The sequence below is a fragment of the Cheilinus undulatus genome, linkage group 12 (assembly GCF_018320785.1).
Source record: "Cheilinus undulatus linkage group 12, ASM1832078v1, whole genome shotgun sequence".
In the NCBI taxonomy this organism is placed as follows: domain Eukaryota; kingdom Metazoa; phylum Chordata; class Actinopteri; order Labriformes; family Labridae; genus Cheilinus; species Cheilinus undulatus.
In genome coordinates this window covers 32,245,545-32,272,302 of record NC_054876.1, presented here as the reverse complement: position 1 = coordinate 32,272,302, position 26,758 = coordinate 32,245,545, and the positions used below count along the sequence as shown (strand labels likewise).

The window sequence follows — 26,758 nt, the reverse complement described above, 5'->3', positions numbered from 1 at the left end:
AGTGTTGTTGTTTTGAGAGCAGTAATTATAAAGATAACTTACAGCAATGCAGCACTCAGTCCAAGATCATATCTGGCCTGGACCCATGCCCTTGACTGGTTAATGAGGAGGAAATATTGTAAACGGCCTCGCTTATTTACGGCTGGTGGAGCTCTGGGTGATGAAGGAAGCTTTGGGAGTGTTTAATGCATCACCTACAATATATTAGATGAGCAACACAGCAGAGAGAATCATGAATAAAGGCAACCTTTTTGTATTATTATTATTATTATTTTTGTGAGTCACATTGTTTTCAATTTGTCATATCGTTCATATCGAATTCAATTCTGATTTTTTTAACAAGAAAGAGCAAAAAATCCTTTTCAATTTCAAAGTGGTTAAAGATTTCTACAAAGTAATGTCAATTAAATAAAAATATGTCATATAAAATAAATGACTGCAAAAATATTCACTCCCCTCAAGTCAGTATTTAGTAGATGCACCTTTGGCTGCAATCACAGCGCTGAGTCTGTGTGGATAGGTCTCAATCAGGCTTGCACATCTGGACACTGCAGTTTTACATTTCTTTTACATTTCTATACTTCTTTAAACTGCTCAAGCTTTGCCAGATTGCATGGGGATCAGGCATAAACAGCCCTTTACAAGTCCAGCCACAAATTCTCTATTGGACTGAGGTCTGGGCTTTGACTCAGCCACTCCAGAACATTCACCTTGTTGTCTTTAAACCATTTCTGTGTAGCTTTCGCTGTATGCTTCAGGTGATTGTTTTGTTAGAAAATAAATCTTCTCCCAAGCCGTAGTTTTCTTGAAGACTGACAAAGAATGTGGTCTCAGAGTTTCCTGTATTTTGGTGCATTCATTTTACCCTCCACCTTTGCGAGCCTTCCAGGGCTGCAGAGAAGCATCCCCACAACGTGATGCTGCCACCGCCGTGCTTCACAGTGATGATGTGCAGTGTTTGGTGTCCGCCAAAACAGACTTAAGTTCACTTTAACTGTACCAAACAGGTCAAGACACTATAAAAACCAGTGATACAGCAATGGATCATCATCCTGATTCACATGATCCAACTATTAAATTTGTGGAGTCTAATAGATAATTGTGTAAAAATGCAGCTCTGTAAAGAGATTTTTCCTCGTTCGAAGAAGGTGACAACATGTGAAAGAGGGAGAAGCTAATGTTGGACAGCAAAAGACATAGCCTGATATCAAATTGCTATGATTAAATATTTGAATCCTACTTAAACTAGATACATTTTATAGTCTTTAGCTAATCAGAATTTATCTTAATAATATTGCCTTGCAGTATAAGCATACTGTTGCAGAATTATATCATTGCATCTTGGGCTACATGATACTTTTTCATGCATGTATTGTACTTGTTTATGAGCTGTGTGCAATAAATGGCGTCAATATAAAACTGAATTTTCACTTCCAATTGTCAGCAATACCAACATAATGCACAGAGTGTGTTTTCAAGTGTTGTGTGTGGGTGTTTTCTGCATTTCTATGTGTTTGCAAAGGGAGATAGAAAATTTCGGTCACCCACAAAATCCAAATGACTGATAAAGCTGCCTCTCTGAATATATGAGGCACCCCGCTGTGAAGCCTACTACTCTAATCCTGAGCGCCTCAGGGACTTGGCTCTAACATAAGGCAACGCGGACCAAAAGTAACTCTTGATGTCTAAATTTCCACAGCCGCTGTGTCAGTCTTTCCAAAAAATGCACAGATATACTAAAAAAATCTTGCTGCACAGCTCAATCACCATCTCATGGTTTCAGAAGCTTTCCATGAAATTGTTTATTCCCCAGCTTGTCACATGAAGAAGGCGGGGAAGTGCAGGCAATCTGTGGTGTCATTATTGATCGGAGATGAGGAGATGAGCAGGATATACGCAGTGTGTGAGTGTGAGCTTGCAAGTGTGTAAACGATCCACTAGTCATTTGATAGATTATAGCTGCGTGATTGGCCAGGATGAGGGATGAATAGTGTGCTCCTGTGTGAGTGTGCATTGTGTTTTCCTCTTGTATGTGTATGTGTGCTCATGGGGAATCATTGAAGTCTCCCTGTGTAAACATTTATCTGAAGCAGGTGTGTGTGCAGGATAAGTGTGTCGCTTCTGGCTAACAAAAGGATGATTGAGTGTCGCAGTCTCAAGACTCTGAGGTTGGAGACCATTTCTCGGTCCAATGAGTCTAAATTCAGACACAACAAGACACATCAGATCTGAGAAAAAGCAATGTGTGATAAGAAAGGTGAAAGAGATGGTCATTAAGATATAGAAAATAAGACAATGAATAATATATTTACTACAATTACTAAAAAGTATTTTTCTGTGTATTTCAGGTCTAAGTGTGAGCGAGGAGCCTCCCCTCCACAGAGTGACCACCGGCCCTCCTACAATAGACCACCAAAGAGGGCCACCATGTCGCAGCAATAGCCTCCAGCCTCCTTCAACCCCAGCCCTGCCACGACGCTATCTGCCCGCCCAGCCAAGAAGCTCCCCAGGAGGTACAGGAATAATAAAAATTCAGCTCGATTTTGCATGAAGGTTCTTTGCAGATGATGTCACGCAGCAGCGGAGAGATCCTGCTGGGGGGCAAGTTAGGATTTCTGCATAGAAAAACACTACAAGAAGGCCATAAATTCAAAGTGCCAAAATAAAAATATACTTTATTGTAAAACTACTCATTTCCCCTAAAGTAGTGAAATATTCAAGCAAAAATTAAAGATAAGGTTATATAATTGAATTTCTCTGCTCCTTACAACAAAATGATTACTGCAGGTAAAATGATATCTAAAGTATGATATAAATGTCTATATGAGCAAATGAACATTATAATGCATTTTAATTTCCCTGAGTCCACATGATGGAAGGCAAAGTTAGCCTAAATGTAAAGTTATTAAGACCTATGTCAAAAGGTCTAAAATAGAATTGTTTTTAGCTTCTGCACAATCTGAACAGAACTATGAAAATAGATCAAGAAAGTAGCAGAATGTAGCTGAACTGTATGGCTTTTTGTAGGCTGATAGTCAGAAAGAACTGCATTTTCAGTAATTCTGGATAATATACTTACCAGTTTACCCTTCCTTTCATTGAAAAATACCACTGTTTTAGGATGCAGATGGCCTATGCAGTTTGGTTGCACCCCAAATATGCAGGCTGCCCAGGTTTAAGTCTGGCCTGTGGCTCTTTTCCTGCATGTCTCTCCCCCACTCTCTCATCCCTGTTTACGATTCCATCCACTGGCCTTCTCTCTAAATAAAGGCATAAAACATGTAAAAATATATTTTAAAAAATACCACCATTTAGTGATCAAAAGCAGAGACAATATTCTTTATAAATTTAATTTTAATTTAATTTAAATTTCATAATTTAATTTTCAAATTCTTAAATAGATAAAAGAAAATCAGCCCTTCCTCTACGCCAGCCTGGCTGAATAGAGGGAGTAGTGCTGAACAAAGTCATAAGAGAGAATTTAAATGGCACTAACCATGCCATTGCATATGAAACAGGAAGAAAAAGAGACAGTATTGATGTTTAAATCCATGCACAGACTAACAAACTTTTATTTATAAGCTTTCCTCTGTCTCCTTATATCATATTGCTGACTGTAGCTGGAGCTCCTGATTTTAGGGATCATTGCAAGTCATTTGGGTAACTGCAGGAGGCCACTAAGCAACGCTTAGTCACTTCATTTCACTTATCACAGAATCTATTGAACTGTGTGAGGGATATCCAAGGGTGAAGCTGCCTTTCACGTATCAGTTTCAGCCATTAATTCCAGTGTTCTTGCAGCCATGGTGACAGGATTTTTCTTATTTTCCAGAGAAAATTCACAGGCTTTGTTAAAGTATAATAAAGCAAAATGTTCACACATTCTTCATAGAATACTGGCATTAAAACTTTTTTATGAACTTGTAAAGTCACAACTATAACGGTTTATAAGACCAGTAGTGAGAAAGCTTCATAGTGATGCTTTTTCCACAAACTTAAACATTTCACACATGGAGGAAGTCAGTATCACACTCCACTCACACTTATTGCGTGCTTAAAGGCATTGATAGTGGCTTATTGAATACGTGAACACTCAAAGCTCTGCCCCCTCTGCTGGCGTGTGAAAATGAACAATGTAGACATCAATGTTGCATTGTTTCCAACAGGTTTTTCCCCCAGCTCAGCCAGTGTGCTCTGAATGCAGACAGTGTAGTGGCTGAGAGAAGATTTCTCTCACCCCTGTGTTTCTGTAGGCCTGAACTGGTTTTAAATGTGCTGTAAATTATTGAAGAGGGATCCTGAGGAGTCACTGTCAAGCTGCAAGTTCTCCACAGACACCGCTTTATCTCAGTACAAAACAGACTCACATTTTGTCAGACATACGCACACTCATCTCATAAATCTACAGGCCAGGTCCTTTGTCCTGCTCAGCCTTGAAAGCTTCAAGTTTTTTTCCAGATTTCCAGGGCAGGAACAAGTACTTTCAGTGTCACAGAAAAGCTTTACTGAACACATGTTAGAAAACCCAGTCAAGGTCCCAGCCTGGGGGACTTTTGTTCACCATAGCCTTTCAATGACAATGTAAACATGCCAAAAAATCCCGTCAGGGCAGACAACTGCAATTCATAGACTGCCTATACGAAGTAAATATAGCCTCTTGATTTTCATATTCTTTATAATGGTCTAATTTGGTAGCTTTAAGTGCATTTTAAATTAGTATTTTTATTATGTCAACTATGTTGAACATTTGCACCATTAGCTCTAAGTTAGCTCATTAGCACATTACCTGCTACCAAAACTCAGTAGTTTACAACAGCCAAATAACATTAGCAACTGAACACACCAATGAATTGCCCGACAAATAACTAGCCAGTGTTCCGTTAACAACAAAACATGTTTAAATGAAAGTCGAGTTTCCCATATTAGTCTTTATGAACTGATGATCTCAACTGTAACCTCTGCTGAAACAGTAAAATCAAACACTTGTGGTTTATTTGTTGCCAAAAAAAAGACAGAAGTGTCCGCTGTGGATAGTTCAGTGTCTTCCCCCTTCACCGATGACGCTTACCACAGATGAAGTTATGTTCACTGCCACTGATGCCCTAAGCAAGCTCTCCCAGCTCAGGGGAAGTGAGATGCCGCTGTCGCCATAGGCCTAACGATCTGACATCATACAGTTCCACTTCATCAGATAATTGGTCGAAGGTAGATTTACCCACTCATTGAAGTCCACTACAGCTTGGCCTTTGGCTGGTGCGAAGGTGTTTATGCTGCTCAGTTATCTGTAGTTCCCTTTGTTTTGGCTTCTTTATTACTTGCGGCAATGGCTAATTCAAAATCCCTCCATACTGTTGATTTCTTAGCAGAGTTTTCAGTAGATAGGCTTTGTTTGACATTATCCACACTGATCACATGAATATCCGCCACCTAAATAAGCCATGTGCTGTGTTACGTAGATAAATGACCCCAGCACAGTATTAAATTTGCCGTTTCTCTGTTTATATCTAAACTCCTGTGGGCATACTGGTTTTATACAAATATGTTACAGCTGTTACAGTTTTTCAGCAGAGTTTTCTTGTGTAGCTTATTGACTGTGAGCAATAAAGTTGGGGTGTAGCTGGAAGCTGTATTTGTATCTTGGTACTTGTTGGTGATATTTCTGCAATCCTCAATTCTGTGTTACCCCCAAAACTATAAGAATGGTGTAAGAAAATAAGCTAATTAAATAATCTATTAAATGTCAATATTTGGCAAAACATGATAAAGTGTCGGCTTAAATTAGACTCTCTTTATATTAAAGTTTATATATTCCAACATTAAATACAAGTAAGAGACTCTTGCCAAGCTGAAGTAACACAGAAGTGTTTGGGTGTGTGTGTACATGTGTGTTTGTGTTCTTGAAGTTCACATTGCAGTATAATGAGTCACTCTGAGACTTAAAATGATTACACCAACACATTCCCTGTGAACACACACGCAGACAAACACACACATGCAGTGTCTCTGCAGGCCTGAAGTATCTCTCCAGGGTTTTTGGGTGGATTTGTTCAGGATCAGAGGCTTCTCTCCCATTACAGGTCTAATTAGTTTCTTTTCAAGGCCTCTCTCCCTCTATCCTCTCTGCTTCACAACAGAGTCACTGTTAACCTCCTGCACCTACTTCCTTATTCACTATTATCTATTTTATTCCCCCTTAAACCGACTGTAACTATCTTAAACTAATGCATCTCTATTTATTGTTTCAAGTCTTTCTCTTACTCCCACACACCTGAACATTTGTGCCACAGAGTTCATTGTTGTGTGCAAAGTGTGTAATGTCACAGAGAGCGTGGATCAGGGAGGTGATGGGCACATCTCCTCCAGTGCGCTGTGCTTCTCTTTGACCCAGAGTCCTGTGGGACGTAGTTATACCACACAGCAGGGGGGAGATAGCAGCAGATGAAAGCAGGAGGGTAACTGAAAGATTGAGAAAAGATTGGAGAGGGGAAAAATCAGCAAAGTAACTGAAAAGGAGAGAGAGCAAGGAGTCGACAGGGGAAGATGGTCGGCTTGATGCTTGTGTGTGTCTGTGGGGAACTTTGACGTCATTTGTCAAAGAGTTATGTGAATCTGAGGCAGCTTTCTGACATGCTACCTCTGTACATACTCATTCATCTTTTATATAAATGTCTCTGTGTCTTAATGTTGATTGACAGTTGGCAGGAAGGAGTTTCAGCGGAGTTCAGAGATCACACGCTCGCTCCCGTCTTCTCCAAAGAGGCTGGCTGTGGTTCCCCCGAAACCTCAGTCCCCCGGTGAGTCTTCATTTCTCTTTTCAAAACAAATCTCAAAAACTGAGCACAAATACAGAGTAACAAAGGACTTTCTTTATCGCCTATTTGCCAGTGACAGGTTTAAAGGGGACATGTTTTACCCTTTTAAGACAAGTTTATATTGGTCTCAGAGGTCCCCAAAACATGCCTGTGAAGTCTGTTGCTGAAAAAAACACTCCAGTGTAGGATTTTATATGTCTAAAACCCATCTGTTTCAGCCCTGCTCAGAATGAGCTGTTTCTTTGTCTGTGGCTTTAAATGTTAATGAGCTGTCTGACTCCACCCCTGACTCTGCCCCTCTCAAGAAATGGATGTGGCTTAATGGATGTGGTTTTCCTCTTTTGATCCCCTTCTCAGCTGAGAGGGGGATCAAAAGAGGAGGGGACTTTCTTCCAAGCTGGGAGGGCCAACCGAACTTGGGGGCGGGGCTTACTCCCCACATGACATCATGAGAGGAAAATCTGAGAATGGCTTGTTTTAGCACACATTTTCTGAAAGGTGGAGAAAGAGAGGGTGGGTGGGAATGGATTTTTCTGGTACTTGAGGGGATTGTAGACAGGCCAGAGGCACATATTTTTGTTAGAAAAGCCTGAAAAAGTAATTTTTGTATAATAAGTCCCCTTTAAAGTTAAGAACTACTACGTGTGATGCACATGAAACTGGAAAGATCAACAATGAACCCTTTTCACATCAGAGTAGTAGACCACTTAAATTGAAATAGGCTCAAATGATAATAAATTGTCAAGCCAGTGGGATCTCAAATTCACAGTGACGTTTATAATTTGTAATTAATGATCCTCTTAAATTATAACTAGGTATCTTCAAAGAATAAAAAAAATTAGCATAGGTAAGCTAGCAAATTTATTCTGGATATTATCCTAATTGGTTAGCCATATGATTTATACTTGTTTGCATTATCATTGAGTGATTATTGATAAGGTACTGTTATTAATAGAGCACCATTCAGACACAGAGCAACTCAAAATGCTTGACACTGTTAAGAACATAGAGGAGTAAATAGAAAAATAAGCATAAATAAGAGATGAAGATACAAAACACATTAAAGTGTAAGCCCCTAAGAAATGGCTTTTGTTGATTTTTTCTTTCCTCTGAAGGTCATTTTTAAAAAAAAACTCTTAGAAATGTATCCACTTGCATGAGGTCGATGCCAAACAAGAAGATTCTTTGTGTGCCACCGATATGGCCTTTTTTATTATTATTATTATCATTTTCCTAAGCAAATACTTTAAGTGAGTGATACAGTCAACTATGAAAAGAAAGCAGGATGAGATTTTTCCCATTCCAAGGACACTGCTCATGCAGGTACAGGATGAGATCAGCAGGGAGATACAAAATGCAGCTTTGTCCAGAAACAGCAGCCAAACCACTGATAGCTCCTCTAAGAGTTTTAACTTATTGTAGCACAGTGGTACTCAACCTGTGGCTCTGGAGCCACATGCAGCTCTTCTGTGACAAATTGTGGCTCTTTTAAGTCTAAAAGAGATTAAAAAAATATACAAAATGAAAAAAATGATTAAGTGCAAGTCACATCAATCAGTCTGTTTACCACATACTGACAATGGTTAAACAGCTGGCCCAAATAAAATAACCAGCCCTTGCCACTGCATGTAAGCTACGTACTGCTGGCGTTGGGCCAAAACCTTGTATCACCATTTTTCCTGATTTTAATCTTGTTTCATAAATCAGTCACATTGGCTGCCCTTTGCATCTGTCAGAGTTTTTTAAACATATTTTAAAGCAATAAAAGTGACACAAATATGCTGACTATGACTCTCAGTGTGAAATTGTTGTTGGAAAAATACAAATTTTTTTTCCATCCCCTGAAAAGCTGTGATTTTGGAGATACAGGGTTTGGCTCGACACCAGCAATATAATAAAGCTAGAGGAAGCAAGAATCGACATCCATTTTTACGTCTTTCCATTAAGTTTTCTTTGGTCTTACGTTTTACAAACTACTAACTCGTATTTTAAAAGAGCAGAGACACAAATACAAAGCTATGGAAGGTCAGGTGTGACAATGGGTGTAATTTTGGCTCTTGCAAAGATACTTTTCCATTAATTTGGCGCCTGAGTCGGGCAAGGTTGAGTACCACTGCTGCAGCATATAAACTTGCGATACAATCAGTCAGCTTGTATCGTTTCAGTTCATATCAAATGATATCTTAAGACACTTAAAAAAACACAGATCTAGAAAGTACTTTTTGTTACATAATCTTCAAAGACCCAACTATGATTACAGCACATTGACTCTTACATGCCCTTCTGTTTTGAGCCAAGTCAGATAAATGTCAATCCGCACAGTGACACCTACACAAGCTTTAAATGGCAGATTTCCAGAGCCTTTAATGATGACTTTGATGCAGTTTGTCAGTTGGCCTCCTCACCTTCTATGTGATCCATGAAAAAGATGTTAACATGGACTCTCACTGCTGTAACTCCAAACTTGGCAAGCCTCGTCTATCTTCAGATTAAAAAATATATTTGTCATTTTACTTCCAGTATGCCACATTTACTTAAAAAGTCCAGATAAATGCCATATTTCAAGATATAAGGGGGGAAAATATGGACAAAATTACTTTTGATTGCTTTTGAATGTTTTTGAATTGGATGCTCAAGGCGAGATTAGTCAGTACATCTCATTTCAGGTCACTTGTTGCATTGCTTGATATTCTTGCTTATTAAAATCAGGTAAATGTGTTTTTTTATCGTTAGTTCTTGAACTAAGACTTTGTCAGTCTAATGTGACCTTGAGGGCATCCATTAATTCAGTTGGTAGTGCAGGCACCCATATATACTGAGGCTTTAGTCCTCAAGGACTGCTCACTGGATCACTTCCTGGTCCCAGCACATTTGGTGCATGTCCTCCCCCACTCTCTCTCCACTGTCCTATCTAATAAAGGCACAATGCCCAAAATGTTACCTTGGCATTGTGCATGCACATAAGACATGATTTATGTTTTCTACATTATCTTAAGCTGTAGAGTTATGGAAATGAAAATGCTAACGCATTAGGCACAGACACTTAACTAGAATGGAGTCATCAACTTTGATAACTACTTTTCCTACAATGACAAGTCAAAGTGTCATTGAAAAAGGCCTGTGCAGGGACCCTGCTGGCTTATCTGCATTTTTGCTCCTTTATGAATTGCACCTGTGTTTTACAAGTCCAAAGTTGGTCTAATTCTCTCTTCATTTCACTGGCTTAATGCCTCCTAATCCTTCTCTTAGGGCCTGCTAGATAGTCCACCTTCCTAAACCTCTCCAAAAATAGTACTTATTATTATGACCTCTCCTTAATCCACCCACACCAAGAAGAAGCTTACATCCCTTTTTCAAATATCCACTTTCTGGATTTGATCCAAGCAGTCTGGACTTCTCTCCCTCTCGGCTCTGCAGTTCAAAAATTATTTTCTTACAGGATTGCAGAGGGCCACCCTGTCATTCCTTGCAGAGTTGGCAAACATTTCCTCAGGCTACACCTCTCCTCTCTGAGCTTTCTTTTCTATTTTCGCCGAGGTGCTCTGCTACTCTCCTTCCTGCATCTTTTGCTGGACCCCATCTCCTCCTACACAGTCGCAAAATAAGACCATATTTTTTCTGTCTCTGAGTCTTAGCACTATTTTACAGATATTGTTCCTTTGTTTCACCTACCTTTAGGGAGATAGCCATAATATTTGCCATGATAATGACGTTTAAACCAGCCTAAACATCTTTAAGGTCCCTGTAGAGTGAAATCCAAAATCAGTGTCTTAATACACCAGATATAGTTGGAGAGACTAGTTGGAATAAGGTTGCTGTAAATGTGTGAAAACACAGAGATCTATATGTGAATGAATTTTTGATTTAGACCATTGGAAAGTTTTTCACTTCTTTCCTGGCTTGGTTTTATTTGGGCAGGGAAAACATAGCAGCCCATGATGTCACCGGTCCTGATGAGGAATTACCTTGTCCCCCCTTATCTTAAAACAGCTTGCTGTTGCTGATGTCACTGCCTTCTATGAAAAATAACCACCAGCTACATTCTTCTTTTTTGTTCATTATGAGGTCAATTTTTTTTAAATCTACCAGCCATGGTGGCCTACGGGTCTTTTAAAATATAACAGAGATTTGTGCCAGAAAACAGTAAATTTAGTCCCCAACTTCTGTCTCTCTGCTCTGGCACAGAGCCAGGCAGCTGTGCTCCGACCAGAGTTCTCTGTAAGGTCAGGGGGGCAGGATAATAGCTTGAGTGCTAGTCTATTTTTTGCTTTGACCAGATGCAGCAGGAACAAACATCCTGCTGAAGATGTGTTTTACTCCATACTTCACTTGTGTTTAGTACTGGATGATTCAAAGAAGCACACTAAGGCTTTGTCTCTCTCAAAGCAGAAAAAGTTTATTCTGTCATGTCCGTTAACTTGGCAATGCTAAAGTTTAGTATCTGATGATAGACATGTTCTATTCCTGCAAAGTCCGTCACAATAAAACCCTCCAATGCTAATCATCATTGAAGACTTTTATTTTGAAGAAGAACATCAGGAAATTGAATTTTTTTCAGCAGCAACTTAAAAACAAAGACATCTTATAAATGGGAGAGATAGACATAACTTCACTTTTCACTTCACTTTTGAGCTCTAATCTTTCTCTATCATGAAATAAATGTGATTGTTTCTCTGGTGTATGACACAGAGAGCTAACAGGCCCAGTAGAGCAGACAGATAAGTCCCTAATTTAGATTGAGAGGATCATATTTCTCGTGAGTGGGTGTGGCTTTGGCTCATTTATACCCCCACCATATTAGATGAGAAATTGCTGCCTAATTTCATAATTTTGTAGCTTAATTTTATAAACTTAGAGATGTTTTTCACGACTGAAATTTGGCGGTGGTTTTTAACACAGTGCTCTGTCATACAACAAACTAAAATACAGATTTTTTATCACCTTACAGAGACTCTAAACACACCCAAGCATGAACACACCAGCCTCTACCTCCTGCTGTGAATTTTCATATTGTTTCTTGTTGCATCATTATTCCTCCTCCATCAACCTCTAAGCTATCATCAGCATGCTGCCTTCACACTCAGCCTCATAAACTCATTTAGTATTCACTCAACTCTCTCTAACCTTTCAGGTAGAACTTACAGATGTCTAAGTAGGTGTGCATGAGGAAGAGGAAGGCATGATTTACATACCATTTGTAGTTTTTTTCCAAGACGGGGAATCCTAATGTGCCTTTGAGGCAGGCACTGATGAAGATTTATTGCTGTTCACATTTGAAGTTTTGCACATTTTTGGAAATAAAGCCAAGATTATAGGACGCTTTGAAAGCACAGCTGCTGTTTTTCCATCCTCTCTTGTTTATTTGACTCATTTTTCCTCATTTAAGGTTTTATTTGCACCCTCAGGAACCTCCTTCCCCCTCTCTCCCTCGGAATTCTTTGTCTCTCATCTCGTTTAACCGTTGCCCACAGCATTCCCCTTATTTTTCCCCCCGCCTCCTTCTCACCCATCTCTCACTCATTACCTGGGACCCTGCACCCCAAAGCCCAGCCTCACGTTGTCATGGAGACGGCTCCTCATGCCTCACTAGCCCTGGATGATATGTTCAAGGCAGGTGATGTGGAGCTGCAGTGATTTCATTACCGTGCATGCGTTGATATCCACGCACAGAGCCTCGTGTGTCAGTCTTCGTAAAAATAAAAGAGGCACATTTAAGCAGAGATTCATGTACGGTAGTGCTGTTTCTCCACAGGCTAGTGTTGAAACTAAACGACAAGGTGACTCACACTGAGGTTAATCCATTTTCTTGTATATCAACTTACACTCGTACCCCCCTGAGGAAAAATGGCGCAGGAATGTTTATGTTTGTCTGGCCTTTAATTTACTTCCATAATTAAGGGGGCGAGACTTTACCTTAATGTGCCTAATCCATGTAAGCAAGCACAACACACATTCTCTAACACAAGCATACTGTATCACAGTGTCTATACATTATTGTAGGCTGTGGCTCAATCATTTCTTGATATCGGTCACATTCATCATGATTAGATGGTCCATCATGAGGAACACCAGGCTGGGAATTACCCGAGGCTTCCTCTGTAGAAAAGATTCAATTAGGTTAGTACCATTTATCATGTAAACACAGTCATTAGCAGTAGGTCAGGTCAAATCTCCTCTGATTTAATACTCATCAATTTCATTATCATAGATGGATGTGTCCTAGTTGGCATAAAGAATGAGTACATTAATTATTAATGCCATATGTAAACTATCATTTACTGTGTTTGAATATTCCTGCATCATCTGTACAAATCTTTCCTATAAACCCAGCTAGAGTCGTTCTTTTTTTACTTAATTTAATTATCTGTTTGCTTTTCCTCTTTACAGTGCAGTCTGGGCAGCGGCCAGCAGCAGCAGTGCGAGGATCAGCTCCCCCGGGGTCCCCTCGCCGCGTCGCCCCTCTACGCTTGCAGCAGGAGCAGCAGGAGAGCCTACAGAGAGAAAAAGAGGAGGCTCAACAAAAGGAGAGAGAAAGGCAGGCTGAGGAGAGGGAGAAAGAAGAGCAGAGGGAGGAGGTGAGTTGTTGGGAGCGTCTACTGCACCACTTTGCAATTTTCTATAATCAATTTGCCGCAATTCTTTGTCGCTCAGGTTCAGAGGCTGCAGGGACGCTGTGAGCTGCAGGAGAGGCAGCTTAGAGCGCTGAAGGAGGAGCTGAAGAAGACGTCCCTGGGTTTGGAGGCCTTCATTATCACTACTCAGCATTACTGCCTCAAGGTAGTCTGTTTTGGTAATACAAAGTAGAACATTTATTCTGCAACAAATACACCACACTTTAAAGTTAATGTGAGGCATTATGAAACAGAGTGAAATGAATACTGATGCCTTTTTATGATCTACAAAAACAAACAATGCCATCAGCAAAAAGATTCGCCATGTCTTTAAAGTTATTGAAAATGCCACCAGGAGGTGTCAGATGGGAAGGGCACCCTTTAGAAACAGCCTTTATTTCACTGTTACAAGGAAGCAGGATGAGATGGTTTTTTTAGGAACACTACACATGAATACACAGGCAAGGACATGCAAGCATATTTATAGAGCACTATGCATAGAAATGCAATTAAATTGCTCTATGGAGTTAAAAACAAAGGATTCTCACAAAAAATGTACATTAATCATCATGCATTTGAGGAAAAAATTAGGCATTACAGTACAAAACGTTAACATATAAGATAAAATTAAAATGTGAAAATGTGATATTAAGCAACAATTGGGGTTTTCAAAGATTACACATTGTAATTGCAATTAATCTCAGAGTTTCTATAGCTAATTGCAATTAATCATACTCCTTTATTGCATTTAAAAATTCCACTATTTTGCATTTAAAATTGTTCTTGTGTCGTTTTAGATTTTTATACTACCTTAAATGAAGGGTAATTGACTTCCTGTTCCTGACAGATGTGCCTTAATCCTATCTTTAATAGATTTAACATTACGACATGAACTGAACCATGGAAAAGGAAATTTGGTTTGGATTGAAAAGAGAATGAACAGTAAAATGTGAAATGTTTGATAGCAGAGGGTTCAGATGACTTCTGACTTGTCCACTGAACTGTCTGAGCTTTTAAAGTGAAATAAGACTGTTTTTATAGTTGGCAAGTTTTCATCAAGTAAAAACCTTAACTATTAAAAGAAGATACCAACTCAATTTCTTGGCTGCATTTAGTAACAGTTTTCTCAGACGTTGTTCTTTTAGCTGTTTTTGAGGATGTGAAGAACATGAGTTTAGTTTTATCTGCATTTAAAGCAAGATGCAGCTGACAAAGCTGGTTTTTGACTAAATCAGAAGCATAGTGAAGTTTTAAAGCTTGTGCAGGTGTAGATGCAAAGCAGCAGATAACTGTATGATCAGCTTCAAAGTAAAAAGGAGCACCTGGAATATTCTGGTTAAGGCAGTTTATATAAACAGTAAATAAGAGTGGCCCCAAGACTGAACCTAGAGGTACCCCCTTGTGGGTTAGATGTGAATTTGAAGTACCTCTGATGTTACACCTTGTAATTGTACAGCCTGGATTCTGCCAGTAAGATAGTTTGCCAACCACCTGACTTTATCCTTAAAGACGGTCCAATAAGATACTGTCATCCATGGTGGGCCAATTGGCATTAAGGGCACAGGCCCAGGGGCCCACACGCACTGGGGGCCCAGCAAGGCGTTGAGAGGAAAAAAAAAAAGTTTTCTTTTACCTCGTTCACACAGCGCTGAACAGACCAGACATTGAGTTAGAGCCCTGTGTTGAACAGCTAACACCCTACCTGCCCATTCCTCCTGAATTTCTGACCATTAAAACCTGCTTGTGCAGTACAGGTCATCCCCTCCTATCTGCACCCACAACACGTGCATAATCTCTCCTGCAGTCTTACCATCCACGTAAAGCACGAAATTTGTTCAATCAAATAAATCATATTATGGCGTTCACTTAAGCACTGCCCTTGACAAACATCGTTTACTGTTCTGATAAAAGTTTTCTCACTGAATGAAGCACAAAAGGAAACATCCTCCTCAGCCGTAACATTGCAGACATGGATAAACAGAGTTCTATTGACAGACTTTATGTACACATGATGTGTTTTTAAGTCATATATTAATGGAATTAATTTTCTGATAATCGTTTGTGTGTCAAAAACTACAGCGCTCTCCTGTCAGCTCTCACAGACTGTTTTCACTCAGTTCGTTAAACACTTTATGAAAAGAGGCCAATTTTTATGAAAAGGGTGTTTTCCCCTAAAATAACAGTATGATGGCTCTGTGTCTCTTCCTGTGCATCACAATGTGCCTCAGCAGAAACCTGCAATGCTATCAGAGGAGCATTAAAGCTTCTGTGTGCATTTAATGGATTAGACTGAGCCTTGTTTACAAACTTTAACAGTTTTAGTGCAAGAAAATTTAACATTTGAAGTGAACCCACCCTCAATGTAGCCCTCTGACTTGGTTCTTCTGGTTGAGATAACAGGATAAGTCTCCTAAAAAACTGCTGCAAGTGCTTTTGAAATATTGTTTAAAACCCTATGTTTTTGGCACTGTTTTGTCATTATTACCTGTAAATCCTATGAGGTGGAGGATATGTAAGTCAGAGGCAGAGCAGTGGGATGTTTTCAGGGCTTCTGTCCTTAATGTTTTCTCAAAAGCCCTGAATCTTTAAGTTTGGTAAAATGTTATGATATCATTGAATGTATTAAATGATAAATGCAAAAAGAAATATCCTAGATGAGATAAATAACTGGACCCTGCTGATCACAACATGGATATTTCATTCCTTAGGCCAAACTGAGGAAAAATCAGATTTTGAATTTTTTATTTATAAAATCTTAAATACATTCTTCAGAAAAAATAATTTTCATAGATACATATCTCTTTTCACACATTTTTCTTTTTTAATCTTTATTTTTTTATTTTTTTAAAGAATCTTTCCTATGGCAAAGTTTTACACAAAATTCTTGCTCTACCAATGTTATGTAGCTTTAGAGATAAACATCAGAATTTTCTGACAGCTTTAGGAAGCGTAAATAACATCTTTATATCTTTAAACGATTGTAAGAAAAGATTTTGGCATTTTTGTTCAACTTTTTTTTTAAATGTTCTTTAAAACAGTGCATATAAGAGCTGGTTATATAAAAAGAAATAATACAAAATTCAGGGGATGCATGCTTTACATGGATAGTCAGTGGGTCCCTGGAGCATCCTGAGTTAGGCTAAGTCCAGTATATTTAACACATCTGGCTCTGCCCCTGCTCTAGGTGTTGTTCAGGGTAAATCCTGTATGACAGAGGATCTGCAAGTGTAGATCTCATCCTTTTATGTGACCATATGATCTGTATCCCATCAGTGTAAATCCTATAGAAGCTTCAGGTGTTCCCAACAAATATCAGCCTAACATTCAAAACCTGATTGCATGGGTGTGATCAGTGGCGGAGGTGGTTGGGGTTTTTGGGGGCCCTCAAAGACACTGTGCCCAGGTGCCTCTGCATTCTTAATCCGGCCCTGATGTTGTCAAAGGCCTTAGAGAAATGGATAAACAGATAGCAGAGTTATCTAAAGCCTCTAAGATATTGTCACTTTCATAGCAGCAGTAGTAGTGCTGTGTTTTTTTTCTAAAACCTGACACATTGTAGAGAGATGGCACAGAGCTTCTCTGAATATTCAAACGCATGCTAACATTCATGTTAGCTCTGAAACACATGCAGTATTCATAAGTTAAGTTAAGATTTAGAGCACAGTCTAAAGCAGCATGGTAAGCAGGAGCGATGCTCTGTAGGAAGGTTCCTTCAGAGTTCAGTGTGTCACAGAGCTGGTTTCATCCAGATCTCTGTCTGATGGAGTGATTTGGCCTCCAAGGTGCCATAGCTGTAATACAGCTCACAGTCTAGGGACTGTCTGACTTCTTTATGGTCACTGTCTGAGAGGTGCAATTACAGGCAGGGATGGTATAAGTGAGGGCCAGTTTGAGTGTGTAAGAGCTCCCTCTGGTGGCAGCACTTAATAACTTTATTCGATACAGGTTAAACTGGGATTAACCAGCATTTCAGGACTTTTATCCTTGGAATTTTATTCCTCTTTTCTGCTGAGAGTCATTGGATTTTGTGATTCACAGGTTATTTCCAGGAAAATTGAGTTGGCTGAAAAAAGGGCGTGAGGTCTTTTCCAACTGGCATGTGGTAGAAGTAGACAAGCAGTTTTATTTTGATCAGCATTTACATGTTACCCCCCCATCAAGTTAGGAAGAAGTTTTTCTTTCATTATAAATAGAAAACAGTGAAGGATTGGGCCAATTGAAAAGTGGTAGGCTGATGTTCGCTTAACATTCCTACTCTTTTACAAACCAAATTCAGCAACCCTTAGCCCATTGGTTCCCAACCTGAAGTCTTGGACCCCCTAAGGTGGGCACCAAGACCTCAAGCAAGGCTTTGTCCGCTCTCAAAATTAGAGCTGCACATATTAACTTTTATCAATGAAACAGTCAAAACCAGTGTTGATTTTTGACAGTAATGGGATTTTTCTGTGTGGATCTGGGGGGGTGTACTCAATTTTTCTGAGTCACGACCAGGGGAGGTGGGGGAGCCCTCAGGAAAAAGGTTAGAAACCTCTGTCTTAAACTAAACTGGTTTGATTTAGGCCTACACCATAACATCCCTGATTGAACAACCTTTTCAGAGTGGTCCATTAGCAATGTTAGCATAAATCTGTCCAATAGGCTGGCCTCTTTTGTAAATTACATTTACATGTGCCTCTAAACTTGTTTTAGCTAGCACCGCTTTAAGCTAACTAGAAAATGATTTGTTGCTTAGTTTGAGTGAACATTTAGCTAACAACATACTTAACATTACCTGCTAAACATCAGCATGTTAGCACTGTTACTGTAAGCATGTTAGCTTGCATTATTAGACTTTAGTTCAAACACCGTCATGAACCTCACAGAGCTAATAGCGTAGCTTGACATCCTTAGTGTTTTTTGAGCAGTTTTTTGCTGTTATATATCCATTTTACAGAAATAATTTTATTTATGCTACATGGGGTTTAATTTTTGTTTGCTTCATTTCATTTTTTAGAACAAAACGTCAGAAGAAAGTCAGAGGAAAATGGTCGCTGAAATGCAGAAGATCAGAGAGGAAGTGGGTGAGTGGAAACCAACATTTTACTGAACAAATTAAGCAAATTATTTTCCAAAACAGCTCACAGGGAGGATTTTATCACAGCAGGCATTTTGACAAAAAATATCAGCATTTGATTATTGCTGCTAACTTTATCATTAATGACAGGGTTGCCAGCAATGCTTCAATGTGTTTGACATATTTATCACATCACTGATGTCAAATATTAATATTTTTATAGATAAGGTGTTCAAATTCAACTGATTATGAAATTTAATGCTTTTTATTCCATTTAGCAAATTAAATTGGACAGCTCTTCTGCACTCTCTAATTAAGCATAAAGTCAATATACAATCTCCTTTACACACAGCATCTAACTCGGCACGCTGGGAGAGACTGCACCGAGAGAAGACAGCCCTGGAGGTGGCCTTTGAGAGAGAGCTCCAGGAGCTGCAGGTGCAGCAGGAGGCCGAGCTGGCTGCCGTGGAGGAAGGGCTGAGGAAGTGTCACGCAGCAGAGGAGGAACACCTGAAGGCCGAGCATTGCTCAGAGATGCAGGAGCTGCGGACTCAGCAGCAGGAACAGGTGGGAGGAAGGCATCATAGGAGATGTGTCTGTTTTATGTAAGCCTTGGTGAGACTGGACCTTTTAACATTATCTGATCAGCCATCAAAGGACATCACTCTTTGTTGTTTGTGGGCTAGGTGGAGGAGATGACTGTCCACCATCAGGCAGCCATTCAGGAGCTCAGAGACATGCATAACATCACCATGGCAACACTGCATGAGGAGCATGCCCGAACCATGAGAGGTATGTCTTTAATCCTCATTCAAAAACACAATATAACCCCAGTGCTTTAGAAACAACAGCACTGTCTTTTTACCCTGCTTTTGATTCTGTGTGTAGACTTACGGAAAGCTCATGAGCAACAGAAGGTGCTTCTGGAGGAGGATTTTGAGAAACTGAGGCTTTCTCTACAGGTATAATTTCATTAAAAAGTCGCTAAGGGAAATTTTGATTTTGCTAAGGCATGGTACAGTTTTGTGATATTGTGTGCATTGTGCAGGATCAAGTAGACACGCTCACGTTCCAAAATCAGAGTCTGAGGGACAAAGCCAAACGCTTCGAGGAGGCTTTGAGGAGAAGCACAGATGAACAGATAGTTGTGAGTTAACCTGCTGCATGAAAAAAATAAAACATGAATGTATGTGCCTCTTTGGTAAATACTATAAGTAAATTCCTAAACATAGGATGATGTAACCATAAAAATGGACTCACTACAAGTATTTTTTCTTTGTATGTGTTAATATTTGTGACTATCTGTCTCTATCAGGATGCTTTGGCTCCATATCAGCACATTGAGCAAGATCTGAAGAGCTTGAAGGAGGTTGTGGAGATGAAGAACCAGCAGATACACCAGCAAGAGAAGAAGATCTCTGACCTGGAGAAAGTGGTAGGCTCAAATAGGCTATCTTATACTATACAGTGCTTAAAAAATTTATTAATTTATTGTATCTCTACCACTACCAGTGACAAAAACACATGTGATAGTTCATATGTCTGGTAAATGAAAGATTGCGCTGTGGTTGTGTTGTACTTTTGAGCAGGCCCAGAAGAACGTGTTTCTTGAGGAGAGAGTCCAGGTTCTGCAGCAGCAGAATGAAGATCTAAAGGCTCGGATTCAGTTGAACCTAGCAATGTCCAGGTGAGACATGAATTTTAAAACCAGCCTTGTTGCGATGTCAATAAATATGTGTGCACTTTATCTTTATCTTTTATTCTTTCATTCGACCTTTGTTTAAATCTTGAGGAATTATTTAGTGCATGCTCTCATTTCCAGTGATATTGAGAGTACAAAAAAAGGTCAACAACACAATTATGGTGTACATTTTAGGACATCCTCAGGTCTCAGCGTGAGGTGTCTGAGGAAAAAAGTCATCAGGAATAAAGGCGTCAGGAAAAAAGGCATCAGGTCTCAAGAAAAAAGATGTCAGGGTATAATACATTATAATATCATTTTAAGTCACTGTAAGTTGTCATTAGATGCTCTAAGTAAATTAATAATATTTCTGTATGCTCATATCTATATGTACACTAACACATTATAATTACTGTATAACAGATATTGCTATAGAAAGCATTTTGAGTATTTATCAATGCTTATACATATATGTACACTGTAACTCATCATAAGTATGTTTACCGATTGTTATAGACAGTCGAATTATAAATCATCATGACTACTATTAGAAGGCATTATATTCCATTATAGGCACATTATAACTCATTTTAAGTATGCTTATAATGAGTTACAAAGCATTATAGAAAGGGGGAATAGAAAGTGTTACCCACCTGTTTTCCTGACACATGACCCCTTTTTTTCTGACGCCTTTTTCCTGATGCCTTTTCCTGACGCCTTTGTTCCTGAAGCCTTTTTGCCTGACAACTTTTTTCCTGAGACCTGATGGCCTTTTTTCCTAACGCCTTTTTTCCTGAGACCTGATGCTTTTTCACATGACACCTGACACCTTACTCTGAGGATATCTTTAGGATATCCTAAAATGTATGCCATACACAATATAGTATTTTAAAGTTCAGGGTAAAAGACAGTTACACCATGGTTTAAAACAGTCACACTTAAAGGCAGAATAATCTAAGTTAATGGTTTGGTTTCAAAGTAATCCATCTCTTTATTTATTGCAAACATATTATTAGCAGATACTTTATCAAGTCAGTGGCTGGTGTTAAACAACTTTCAGCCAATTCTTCCGTTTCTATGCAGTTACATTTCTGATATATTCATGTGTGATAGACATAAACACTGTCATATCTTGGTCCTTGCTAAAGGTTGCTAAGGTTTGCTTACTATGCTGTTTTTTTCACAGGCAACTATCAGAAGAGAATGCCAACCTCCAGGAGTCAGTAGAGAAGGAAAGCACAGAAAAGAAGCGTCTCAGTCGTAACAATGAAGAGCTCCTGTGGCGTCTCCAGACAAGCCCCCTCATGTCCCCTTCCTCCTCCCCTCTGCACCGCTCCTTCTCCACCTCCCCCGTACCTTCATCCCCATTCTTCGCCTCCTCACCTGTAGCAGGGTGTGACTCTCCCACCCACTGCTATGGCTGCCCCCAGCAGGCTCAGTACTGCTCCCCTTCCCACAGAGCTGCTGCCGCTACTAATCAGAATCTCTCCCCTGGACCGGCCACGCCCACTCACAGGGCAGCAAGCAATCAGAATTACTCACCTGGCCCGGCCACGCCCACACACAGAGTGTCAGCCAATCGCTGTAACTCTCTGCAGAGATAAGCTTACACTGTTCTGTCTCTTCGATTTATTTTCTCCCCCTTTTTTGAATGTGAATGGAGTTAAGGTATGATCTGGAAAAAAATAAGGCCATTACAACCTGTATGGACACAAAATCCTGAAATGTAGACTGTACATACTGTATGATAGCGACACAGATTGTGCTGACATGTAGTTAAACCTTCCTGCATTCGTAGTCTTGAGTCCCACAAACATAGAAAGTGTACAGATGGACAGTAGCACTCTCTCTGAGGCCGTGTAGACCTGGGATTATCACATATCAAGGGTGATCTGACTGCAAGTGGATGGCATTAACATGACATTAACATGTATCTCATTTTCATCTAGATTGAAAACGTGATCTTATCTCACTGGCATTGCATCCCTTTTTTAACTCCCTAGTGCTATACTTCACAGAAAAATGAACATCATGTTTTTGAGAGGACTTCTCTTGATGTGTATTTAGGTTTCACTGTTCAACCTATGTCTGATCATTTACATGGTGAAGGTAGAGCCTTGCTGTCAAACTTTTTTAACATCAGTGGAATAAACAAATTTCCTAGGTGATCATCATTCCAAACAATGTCTTTAAGGACAACAGAGATGCACGTTCGCAGCAGACATAGTGAGATGAAGGGCGTCAGTCAATAACAAAAGAATGTCCATGCATTCATCCATCCATTTTCTATACTGCTTACCCATTGGGGGTCACAGGGGCTAAAGAATGTGTGACTTTCTAAATAAATGTCCTTTAGATGTTCCACTTTAGACGAAACACTGCATATTGTGCCTCTACAAAAAGACTGTTGGGGCAGGTCTGGCAGTCTTTCCTTGTAACATGATGGGGAAAAACGCTCATAGAAGGATGATTACATGTGGGGAAAAATGACATCTAAAACATGCCTAAGCCTTTGAGTGACACAACCAAGCTAAAAGAAGCACTGTCCCATGCAATTAACATTACTACATAAGCCAGTGGATCTAAGTTAGCTTTAGCAGCATGAGATTTAGCAAATTTAGCTGAAGGAAAAGAATCCATGTCAACAATGTAGCTAGGTAGCTTACATAACTGCTTTTTGATCTTAGCTTAAGCTACATTGGCTACATAGCCACACAGCATGTCATCTATAACTAAGTGAGTTTTAGCAAATGTACCTAAACCTAACTTAGCTATAGATAACAGAGATAAAGTAGCTTGCATAGCTGCTTTGTGAGCTTAGCTTTAGCTATGTTAACAACATAGCTAGTTCTGTAGCTACATTAGCTATGTTGCTCATGCAACCAACGCTGCTACATAAGCTACACTTGCTGCATTAGAATGTTTTATGGGTGCAGACTGTTTACATCTTTTGCAAGTCAGGTTTTTGACTTTTAACCTGTGGTATCCTAGCCCTTACCTTAACCCAGAATGGATCCGATTTAATTTTGGTACTTTTAACCTGTATTTCCGTTCTGAGGTATACAGCATCTCAAATAACAGTCTGTGAGCGTGACTGTCAGAGATGAACAGTCTGCAGCCAGACTGTCTTGGATTGATCAGATCTCAAGCCGAGGTCAGACTATTTTTTTCTGTTACTTTGGTTACTGCTTCATATTCGGCGATCACATCGTCACTGTTGAAAGAAAAAAAGAGATTCTGAGCAAGATGGCCTCCCAAAAGAAGCCTGTAAACAAACCCACCATAATAACAGTATTATACTGTATTTGCTCGTCTTTTCAAAAGCTAGGATGAATGATACCCAAGTTTGTTGCCAGTGCTAGCAGCAGTAACTCACTTAGTTGCTCAAGTTGGCTGCCAATTTTTGCTAGCATTTCTCTTTCTTTGGTCTGTTGCCATCTGTTGCTATCCCTCAAGAATGCATTATAAAGGGAGGGATGTAGCAGTCAGAAATCGACAGATGGTTACTCTGTCTCAGAGTGTCATCCCGCAGCATTAACTTCATCCTTTTTCTTCCATTTTACCATTTGATTTGTTTACATTTCTGACTTTTATTTCATGCAGAGTGCCTTGTGCTCTCATCATACACACACCAGCATACAGTAGTGCTTTAAATGTGCTGTGTAGAGTCCTGGACTTGTTAATGTATGTACTTAAAGCTGTCCACTTGTGATCAGATTACTTAGGGTGCATGTTAATACCAGGTGTGAACAGGGCCACTGATGTACTGTGAAGTGTTCAAACACAGCCATGTTTTGATCGATATCATAAGCTATATTGCATCTTACTTGGATCAGTTTTTCCTTGTCAATTTAGTTTTTGAAACAAAAAACAAATCCCTAAACAAAGCGCCTTACACTCTTTCCTGCCATCTCACCAGCAGAGAAAAACAACATTTTATCTCAAAGACTTTAGATAAGAAATTGGTCTGTAAATCAAAGTTTTAAGCTTCATTGAGGTGTTTGACATTTTGTAATTAGTGATAGTTTTATTTGTTTGGGGAAAACTCCATACCTGGAACACTTAGCCATTTTACCTGAAAAACACAGAGAACTCACTGAACAAAAGCTTACCAGGTCTTCCTACAGCAATCTCAACATATGAGCTACAGTATGCCCTTCTTTTTGGATCCCTCAGGTCAACTACGCAAAAACTACGTCCGCCATTTTCTATTTACCTCAGCGGGAATGTGCAGTCTGTTGTGTATCTATGTCAACAGAAATAACACAAACACACAGCTACCAGGGAACTCAAAGGAAAGGGGGAAACCCAACACAGGACTCTCTGTTTTATCTCTGTGTTTTCAGATGTGATGTTTATACTTAATTTATTTCTTACATGTATTTTGCCACTTTAGCAAGCATGTAATGTGACGGTCTTCCAGTCTTAATGTGAATCTTATTATTGCTGTGATCTGTCTATTTATTAAGGTGTGGAGGACATGAATGGTGTTTGTATCTATGAAAATATCATCCAATGGGACACAAGTGGAATATGTGATGTACCCCGGGAGAAGTCACACATAAATACATATGTGGTGTTCAGGGGACTCATTTATAATATAACATGGGTCTATAAGCTACGTAGGTTTGAAAACATACAGGTTAACCCCTTTGTTTACCTTTCTAGGCCTGTGTTAACCTCTTCATAACCTCTTTGTTTATCCAAATGACGCTTTTTTATTCCTGGAGTGTCATTTTCAAACTTTTACAAACTACACTGAATTCTCAGCCTGTGAGAATATATCGTTCAGGGAATTATTTTCTAAATTTAGACTAGAAAAACTTTCAATTTACTTTTTATAGCGTCTCTACAGAACATTATACACTGTCAAGATTATTTCCTGATAATTTTACACATTTATTAAATACAGCAGAAGCTTTGGTATTTAAAATGATAACTATTATATAGCATACAGTATCTTATAGCTGCCTCCTGTACTGTACTCTGCTGACTTACCCTCAGGGTCCTGACACCTACTTCACCTGGCTTTCATTGACTGTATATTAATATGGAAGACTTGCCTATGTGTCGACTTTAGATGTACAAAATTAATGGCAAAATCCCTCCACAGCAAGTGCTGACACATTGCGGCAACAACATAATTTAGAGCCAAGACCGGGGCAGATGGGATTAGTTGGATTGACTGTTTCACATTTCCATGGCATGGGATAAATTTCATCCCATAAATAGTGTTTAAGAAGGGCAGAACCTTTCAAAAAGTTCTTGGAGGGGTATTTAGGTCTGATATCAGCAAAAAATCAAGTAGTAGGCGTATGCCATAGCCATTGTTATGGCAATACACAGTTCTTCACCATCAGTTGGGCCAACTGGGTAATCAAAAAAAGCTTTTAGTATGGTTCTTTGCTCTTATATTAAATTCGATAAAACTGCTGCATTCATGCTTATCTGTTCACTGGCTGCCATTGTTTACAGGCTTTCAGTCAATTCAACTAAGCCATGCCCCTAGCTACCACCTGTTATTCCCTAAATGACACTGATTGGTCTGGCCATGATCTGACAGGGAACAAGCTTATCAGCTTGCAGCTTTGCAAGATAGATCCGTCTGATCACAGACATGGAATCTGACCAGTCCATCAGCTTTGCAAGATTAGTCAATCATGACGTTAGATTCACTCATATTATCCCTCAAATAATTAATCAAAACAAAACTACTTCAAAAAGTAAATACTTGTCCAACAATCAGCAGAATAGTAACTATTTTTTATTTAGTGAATTAACCCTTCAAGGCCTAAGGTTTTTTTTTTTTCCACAATTTTGTCTCACCTGCACTTATTGTCTTTAAAAGCTTGTAAAACATCAACCCTGTGGTGCACAGTTAAGTTCCAAACATCCCTATTTTTCAGGATATGTGCATTAAAAATATGTGTGCTGCAGTGATATCCTTGTATTTTTAAAAAGTTATGGGAATATAAACACCAGGTAAACAATATTGACTAAAAATTTTGCCCAAATTTGTTCTCCCATCTCTTGACAACCAAAAGTGAAAAAAAAATTATCATTCTGTGACAAAATGTCTTCAAAATATATGCATATTAACCAAAAAAAGTCCTTAAACTATTTTGCATTGGCTGTTTTTGTTCCATTATTTAAAGCAGTTCCTGTCTGCGGTGACACAGAGGGACACATCACAGGCTTGCTGTCTCTCTTTCTCTCCAGTATGAGCTATGCAGGACATCTCTGGCATGAGCTAAGTCTACATTACATGAATCACTTTTTTCTACAGTTTCTGTTTTCTATGAACTATTTTATATTATCTTAAATTTTGGCAAAAAAAAAGATGTTTATCCAACTTTTTAACCTCTATTTATCCACAGGAAAGAAAAATATGATTGATATCGAAAACGTCCTTTTCCTAGACTGTCTTGTCAAAGACTAGCAGCAGCACATGCAATAAAGTTTCCAAAAAACAATCAGCAGCCATACATGCAATCTAGTTTGACCCATGTCCAATCTGTTAACATGGAGGAGGCAGGGTATACTACAGCAAGTCAGCAGGTGGAGCTCTACACATTTTGGCTTCACTTCCGGGTGATTGTCA

General features: G+C 39.3%; 1 protein-coding gene across 1 annotated transcript in view; it reads left to right on the top strand.

The window, feature by feature from the left end:
- Window positions 1-22,819, top strand: part of mtus2a (microtubule associated tumor suppressor candidate 2a) — a 53,087-nt gene extending 30,268 nt beyond the window's left edge. Inside the window, exons 4-15 of the mRNA XM_041801866.1 lie at window positions 2,349-2,513; window positions 6,696-6,794; window positions 13,200-13,387; window positions 13,464-13,589; window positions 18,417-18,483; window positions 18,829-19,043; window positions 19,163-19,268; window positions 19,365-19,438; window positions 19,525-19,623; window positions 19,792-19,911; window positions 20,066-20,163; window positions 21,344-22,819. Of these exons, the coding sequence (XP_041657800.1) occupies window positions 2,349-2,513; window positions 6,696-6,794; window positions 13,200-13,387; window positions 13,464-13,589; window positions 18,417-18,483; window positions 18,829-19,043; window positions 19,163-19,268; window positions 19,365-19,438; window positions 19,525-19,623; window positions 19,792-19,911; window positions 20,066-20,163; window positions 21,344-21,761 (1,775 nt within the window). The 3' untranslated portion in view covers window positions 21,762-22,819. The remainder of the gene's footprint in view (window positions 1-2,348; window positions 2,514-6,695; window positions 6,795-13,199; window positions 13,388-13,463; window positions 13,590-18,416; window positions 18,484-18,828; window positions 19,044-19,162; window positions 19,269-19,364; window positions 19,439-19,524; window positions 19,624-19,791; window positions 19,912-20,065; window positions 20,164-21,343) is intronic.
- The last annotated feature ends 3,939 nt before the right edge of the window (window positions 22,820-26,758 follow it).